The sequence below is a fragment of the Triticum urartu genome, chromosome 2 (assembly GCF_003073215.2).
Source record: "Triticum urartu cultivar G1812 chromosome 2, Tu2.1, whole genome shotgun sequence".
NCBI lineage: Eukaryota > Viridiplantae > Streptophyta > Magnoliopsida > Poales > Poaceae > Triticum > Triticum urartu.
Genome location: NC_053023.1, coordinates 541,504,884 through 541,511,807, shown reverse-complemented (window position 1 = coordinate 541,511,807; position 6,924 = coordinate 541,504,884). Strand labels below are relative to the sequence as shown.

At 46.2% G+C, this 6,924-nt stretch overlaps 2 protein-coding genes across 5 annotated transcripts; one reads left to right on the top strand and one right to left on the bottom strand.

Moving 5' to 3' along the window:
• Positions 1–292: 292 nt before the first annotated feature.
• On the top strand, positions 293–1,263 carry LOC125538635. The gene is made up of 2 exons (XM_048701893.1): positions 293–468; positions 620–1,263. Exons 1-2 carry the CDS (start codon positions 369–371, stop codon positions 877–879), a joined length of 360 nt encoding a protein of 119 aa, XP_048557850.1. The 5' UTR covers positions 293–368; the 3' UTR covers positions 880–1,263.
• A 166-nt stretch (positions 1,264–1,429) lies between these two features.
• LOC125538633 lies at positions 1,430–6,554 on the bottom strand. 4 transcript variants are annotated; one of them, XM_048701891.1, is made up of 7 exons: positions 6,327–6,554; positions 6,195–6,228; positions 6,020–6,102; positions 5,194–5,277; positions 3,165–3,955; positions 1,878–2,872; positions 1,430–1,797 (listed from the first exon to the last, which is right to left on the bottom strand). In XM_048701891.1, exons 4-7 carry the CDS (start codon positions 5,201–5,203, stop codon positions 1,689–1,691), a joined length of 1,905 nt encoding a protein of 634 aa, XP_048557848.1. In that variant the 5' UTR covers positions 5,204–5,277; positions 6,020–6,102; positions 6,195–6,228; positions 6,327–6,554; the 3' UTR covers positions 1,430–1,688. The 4 variants fall into 4 exon arrangements, with proteins under 4 accessions (XP_048557848.1, XP_048557846.1, XP_048557847.1 ...); XM_048701889.1 differs by lacking the exon at positions 6,195–6,228; XM_048701890.1 differs by lacking the exons at positions 6,020–6,102; positions 6,195–6,228.
• Between the last annotated feature and the right edge of the window lie 370 nt (positions 6,555–6,924).

Here is a 6,924-nt window from a genome sequence, read left to right as displayed (position 1 = left end):
CTCCTGAAGGCTCAATGGCTGGAGATGCTCTAAGGACCATCACATACTGAGTGAGATTATGTCTCTGCTCTTGGATACTTTGGGTTGATACTCACCACACCAGGCACAAGCAGGAGCAGAGCATTAAACAAGTCCTGCCTGGGGGTTCGTTAAGTAAAACTAGCACTGTGGTACGGTCAGAAGAGATGTTCTCTAGGTAACCTCAGCTAGCTTTGACTGCATGTCTATCCCTAGACTCTAGCAAGCCAGCTAGCCTAAAAACACTGGCCACTGATTTCCCTATAAAACCTCAACAAAACCCAACCCTGTACCTTCTCTTCAACTCCTATTGACACACGAACACACATAGCAGGAAAAGATAGAACACCATGAGCTGCACCCGGATCAGTGGTGCAGTCCTCGTTTTTGCCTTGCTCTTCGCCTCGTTATTGCTCACGCTCTACCTTCCCGCTGCTTGTGCTCGCCATGGTGAGTTCCTTACTGTCTTCTCTTCACCCATCGACATATCTATATCTGTATATATTTTCCTCCTTTGTTACTTTGTTGGCTTTGTTGAGATGGTAAGATTTGCATACATCCCTTATTAAATCGTGGCGCTACTGTATTACTATCTCTGCAGTGGTGCTGCTAGAGGCCCAAGATGGCCTGAACATCGGAGGAGGCCGGCAGCAGGTGGTTGGTGATGACGCAGGAAAGGCCGTCCCCGTCTCGAACGCCGGCGGCTCACGGCCAGTGAGGACGGTGGAGTTGCCCGCGGCGAGGAGGCACCGGGTGGACGCGGCGGACGAGTTGCACGACATGCTGAGGAGGGACTACGCGTGGAGGGCGAGGCGCCGCAAGCCCATTCACAACGACGAGCCTCGCGACGACGAGCCCTAAGTCCGTCAGACCTTCCCCGCAGCGCAGCTAGGTAGAATACATAGTTACAAGAAGCTTAGCTTAGCCAGAGCCGCTCTCTGTTCTACTACTGCTACTACTACAACTAGTCAGCTAGATTTGCAGGCTTGCAGGATACCCAAATACTCCCTTTGTCCCATAATATAAGAACGTCAAGTTGGTACTACAGTGTATCATTAGCTGGTCAGCCTTAATCTGGCATCCAAGATGGACATCAGGTTTAGCCCTGTTTTCTGCAAGGACTACTGGCAGGAGTTCGTGCGGAAAAAGGGGCAGTTTTGTGCCGGATGTGCAGGCTTGGGGGGTATGCTATATCTACATGTAATGTCCTATATGTCCACCGGTAATCAGGTTTGCAGAATATCAGCGTTCTATGTGTGCCAAACTTATTTTGTTGCTTGTTCACATTCGGGTCATGGCAAACTGAACTCGTTCTGGTGAGTGTAATAGCTTCGACTCTTGCTCTGTTTTGGGCATCATTGCTCGTGTCGCACTACATGTATGTATAAGCAATCAGGAATGCTGGCAGTAGTACATGAAAGAAAGCTATACCTCTTCATTTCTCACTCACAATCTCTGCAAATTACAAGCCACTAGCGAATCCGACAAGCCATCAACCTCCTGCTATTTGTAAATAAAAATAAAAGAGCAGGGCATGTGGGGGGAGAAGAGCAAGGAAGGGGAGAAACGATCAACATTTGAATGAATTTAACATGGGCTGGCTAACACTAGCTCAGGCGCGAGGCCGCCGGCCATGAGCTAGACTCATCAGACAGTTAAAAAAAATGCTCTCAGAATTTACAGCAGAGGACCCTGTAACCCCAGCCCCGGTCTCGCCTGAAACGCCTGCGGTCCGCCTTTGCCATCCTCACCGGGCTGCTGTTCCACTCTGTCTGTAGCCTGTGGATCAACACATATGAGTTTATGTTACTTGAGAAAAAAGAATGTAGTGGTGATACTATTCAGATGTCTTCACTTACACTGGGAATGCGAAGGACCGAGTACTCGTCGTGCTGCTATCCGAACGAAGAGAAGTGTTGCCAATGTGAGCAGAGGGCGCTACCGCGTCCAGCGTGATGTTTGCTCCAGAGAAGCTCGACTCAAAGGGGTTGCGAATGCCGCCCCGAGTCGTCAACTTTGCATCATCAGGTCCATTCTGCTGTACCGCCGACTCCGTTTGCGAAACCGTAGAGCTCTCTTCGCCGCCATTGCTTTCCTCCCTTGTCTTTGTGCCATCCCCCATGTCTCTTGGGTTGAAGTCATGTTCATCTTCGACAGCACCGGTCTCGCACTTCGGATGGTTCTCACTCTTGACATCACTAGGCTCTGCACCATGTGCTCCATCAATTCTCATCTTGTTACCGACATCTCTCTGATCACTGCTCTCTTCAGATGCTTGGACATCCAACCTGCCTGAACTTTCTTCTATAGAATCTAGTCTATTGTGTTTGATTCTGGTTTCATCTGCTGCAACAGAATCAAATCTACCTGGTGCACCCTTGATGATGTCACTAAAACTATCTGTTCTTTCGACAAGACCTCCTTGATCATGGCTCTCTTCAGATGCTTGGACTCCCAGCCTGCTTGAACGTGCTCCAACAGAATCTAACCTACTACTGTCTCCAATTCTGGATTCAGCTGTCTCAACATAATCAAAACCTCCCAGTGCGCCACCGTTGACAATATCACTGAAACTATCTGTCTTTCCAACAGGACACATGGGTACAACAGAAACATCGTCGACAATGGTAGGTAGAGCGTACTTGGATTCCCATGTGTCCTCTAAAGATCCGTAGGCGATAAAAGGGTTGTAGTGATTAGCTGGATTCAATCCTCTGTTATCTAATTCTGCACCATCTTCTTCAGGAATTGCAGCTGATAGCCCATCAGAAGTTGATTCAACTGGTAAACCACTGAGGGAACTGGACTCTGGTGCAGTACTAGATCCAGTTTCATGACAATCATTTGATGCTACCTGTAATGACAGTAATCATACTGAGAGGCGGAATATGGAGATAAATGATATAATAACAAAAAAATAATTTTAGTTTAACATTCGATTGCATTTATTGATCCGAATAGGAACACCAGGTGGCAAGACTCGTTTCCTGGAACAGATCATTGAACCAAAAAACATATCTATATGATACTAAAGCATATCAACTAAATTCTGCTAGTATGGTCAGTCACCAAATAATTGCGGTACATGTTTAGGGCAATCATATATTTTATGAGAGCAGATTGGTGATACTGTAAATCTATCATACCTCATCAATTGCTTCTCCATCGCAAAATGGCTTGTGAGTTTCACAGGTCTCAGAAATTACTGTGCCCACCTGCTGGCACTGTTTTGCAGCTTCATGACTTGGTAACTGTCTAGGACTTGATTTCTCATCGTTTACATTGGTAAATTCATCTGTAGTCTTGTTGCCTTCAAGATCACGTGCTTCGCCAGAAGAATATTGTTCCATCTTATTACCATCAGTAGCACATGGAACATGTAGGGTAACAATTTGTGACTCTGATTCATGTTCAGTTTTCAAAGGATCAGCTCTTATTTCTTCCATAGTATTACCATCAGTAGCATGCACGACATGAAGGGGAACTATCTGTGACTTATGTGCAGTTTTCACAGGATCAACTCTTATGTCTTCCTTCAGATCACCATTTGCATCGGCCATTGAAGAATCAAAGATTGGGCACACCTTTTCACTTACTACCTTCTCTCCAGAACCCTTTTGATCAGCAAGCACTCCCTCATCAATGCAGACATCCTTGACAAAATGCCCACCATAATCCGAAGAAACCACAGAACTTGGCAGGCTGATCTCAACAACATCCTTGTCATAAGAAACATCCTCGATCCGTATTTGTCTGGTTTTACCTCCCTTCTCATGCTCAGCTTTCACAAAACCATGTTCTGATGGATTGGTCTGTTCAACCATTTTATCTTCCAAAAGATTGTCCTTAGTTTCCCTTTCAGATTCACCGTCTACTTTAGGGCCGCCACTGCCTAAAAGCTCATGAAAAGCATTGGTATGGTAAGGCCTTTCATTATCTGCACGAGGACATCAAAATCATCAACCATTAAAAGTGTGAAGTGTGAACAAAAAAGAAGACTAGTTCACAAGTCAACAATCTGTACCACAATTAACACTGATGGTTTCTGATTTGAACAGTCAAGCAATTACTAAGACCATAAAAGGTTCAAACAGACAAGAGATACCATCATGATGGAATGAACAAAAGAGAACCCACGCTAAGTCGTAAGTTCTGCCGTTGGTTCCCTATCATTTAGCTGTACTGTCACTTTAACCATCAGAAGACATTAAGTTTTCATTCACAATGTCTCTGTGACAGAGACAATGCAGTTTTCTAAGTTAAGCGAGGCTGCTGGTAGTGTTGAAAGAATAAGACAAAAAACACTAGCCAAAATATTAATTTTGAAATGAGAATTGACACTTGACAATCTTCCAACCAAAGAAGATGAGGGAATAGATGACTGCCTTTTGGTCACATCAAAAGACAAAAGGCTGATAGGAACTGATACATAATGAGGAATTTAGCCCCTGGTTCAGGTCCTCTTCAACTAGGATTTGGGTGTTTTTATTCTCCTTGGTTGAAAAGGACCTAGTTCCTCGAAGGTACTCTAGAAAAATAGATACAAGATGAAACCTTCTCTACAAAAATCGATACAAGATTAAACCTAGTTACAGTATGGCAAATGATAAGAGACATACTACATCGTAAGCCATCGAGTGACTACTGACTAGATGTTTCATTTACTTGTGTTCATGGAATAACAAAGTGAGATCTATGGTAATGATGCACACAAGCTATCAATCAGTATATGCAATTCAAAAATCAATCAGTGTATCAAAAATGTAACGTAATCAGTATATGCTATCAATCTATCGCTAAACCAATTAATTTCTGCGCTTTTTTAAAAAACCAATCAATCTCAGCTCTATCCAGTTAAGAAAAAAAAATCGATTTCCTGCTCAAAAAAGCCTGGTAAAAATAGGTGTGATCTCCACTTCCCTGCCAATATATGCAGTGTGCAACGACAACCTCTGAAGTCTGAATACATAAGACTGCAGTTCACCAACCATGTACTACCGCTCAAAGCATACTAGTACTACAATGTAGTGATAAAAAAAACATATACTAGAATCATGTACAGATTATTTCTTGCAGATAAGCGAATGTCGTACGTACATCGTCGCGGATAACGAAATCAACGGTACAAGAAGATTGATGGAAGAGGAAGAGGGAGCCTCCCTCGCTTATTATTACCTATCTTCATGATCTGCACGGTGTATCTCGTTACGGCCTAGCCATGCGTGAGGAGATGCCTTGGGGAACAGAGCTGATTACTTCCTGCCATTAAAAAAGGCAAAAGTAAGATCCACAAGTCAATGCTCCATCCATCCATCCATCCAGGAAAAAAGAGAGCCCATGCCTGCCTCCTGCGGAGCAGATCGGAGAAAACAAAAGAGCTAGAGCTCCTAACCACCGACGCTAACGCTAATGGCAGTGCCCATTTATCCGCAGACAGACGCCGTGCTTTGTGGATTTCGTTGGTGTGGAAGAGTGTTGTCTGTCCTGATAAAAACCAGGCACTTTACTTTGCACCCTCCGCACAAGCTAGTACTATACGGACAAAAGAGGAGGGACAGAAAAAAAGAAGATGGGTTCAGTTGAACCTCTGAAAACACCATGCTTGAAAAGGATCTGGAGATTTTGGAGCAGAGACAAACGGGAAAGAGAAAAGAACAAAGTAGCATTGGAGCAGAGGAAGCAAAGGGAGGGAGGGAGGGAGGCCGGAAACCTGGATCACAAGTCGAGAACAATCCCCCGACGTTTCCCTCCCTCTCACGAAACGAAGCAGAGACGCGGCCGGACGGCGGCGGGGCCGAGACAAGAGCGACGGCGTGGGAACTCTGATGCGTCGTCCGGCGGTGTCGAAGAGTATTAAATACGCAGGACGGCGGTGGCTGTGCCGCCGGCCCCCCACCGCAGTAAATACATGCAGCGGGCGAGAACGGAACCGCATGTATGTAGGTTGTAGGGCGATGAATAGTAGCGGACGAGAGGGAGGGGAGTCGGGGAAGATCGCTACCTTGGCCCCCTTTCTCCCGGATGATACGCCGGCCGGCGGCTCTGTCGGCCTACTCCCGATGGCGGCACTATGTTGTATCCCTCCTACCAATCCAGATCAAAATTCGTCAAGGGAAAAGACGGGTGGAAACAGGGGAAGAAGATGCAGAGCCGCCGGCCATGGACGAGAGGCTCACATGCAGAACCGGCCATGGACGACGGAGCAGAGCACTACCACACCATGGGGTGTGAAGAACAAGAGAACAAGACAAGTGAGGGAGTGGAGAAGGAAGGAAGGATCGAAGGAACCAACTGAGGAGAGGACTGACCTTTTCCTCCTCCCGTGTGTTGCTGGCCGAAGCACCGCAATTCTCTTGGCGAGTCCTCCCTGCCTGCGTGCCCGGCTGGACCAGAAAACCCGGGAGAATCGGCGGGGGCAGCGGGGGCCGGCGAGAACGGGATCGCGGCGAGCCCGAGGACCCAAAGAATTCCGAGATGCAATATAAAAAAGGGGGCCGGAGCGGGTGGAGGAGACTTAAATACACGGTGCGTGAGCGGAGACGAGAGCAGTGCAATAAATCTCGATTAGGTGGTGTCGTCGTGTATTTACGCTGCCGCCCCTGGCTCTGCGAACGAGGATCGCTTCGAGAAGAAGGCCCTGCGGATTTTCTAACGTGCTGTTCGTTATTTAAGCCCACCGACTTCTGCATATTCTTTTCTTTTCTTCTCATTCACCGTTTCTTGCTGCTACATTTTCCATTTCAAATATGTTTTGCTTTGTACTAGATTTTTCTAGGGACAATGCAGTGAGGTTGTGACGAGAATGGTTCAAAGTGTAAGGGTTGCATTTGATATTTGTGGGGAATGGATGCTGTTGCTAAGTTTATTTGTTTGGAAAAAGGCTCTAAGTTATTTTATTTTGTGCTG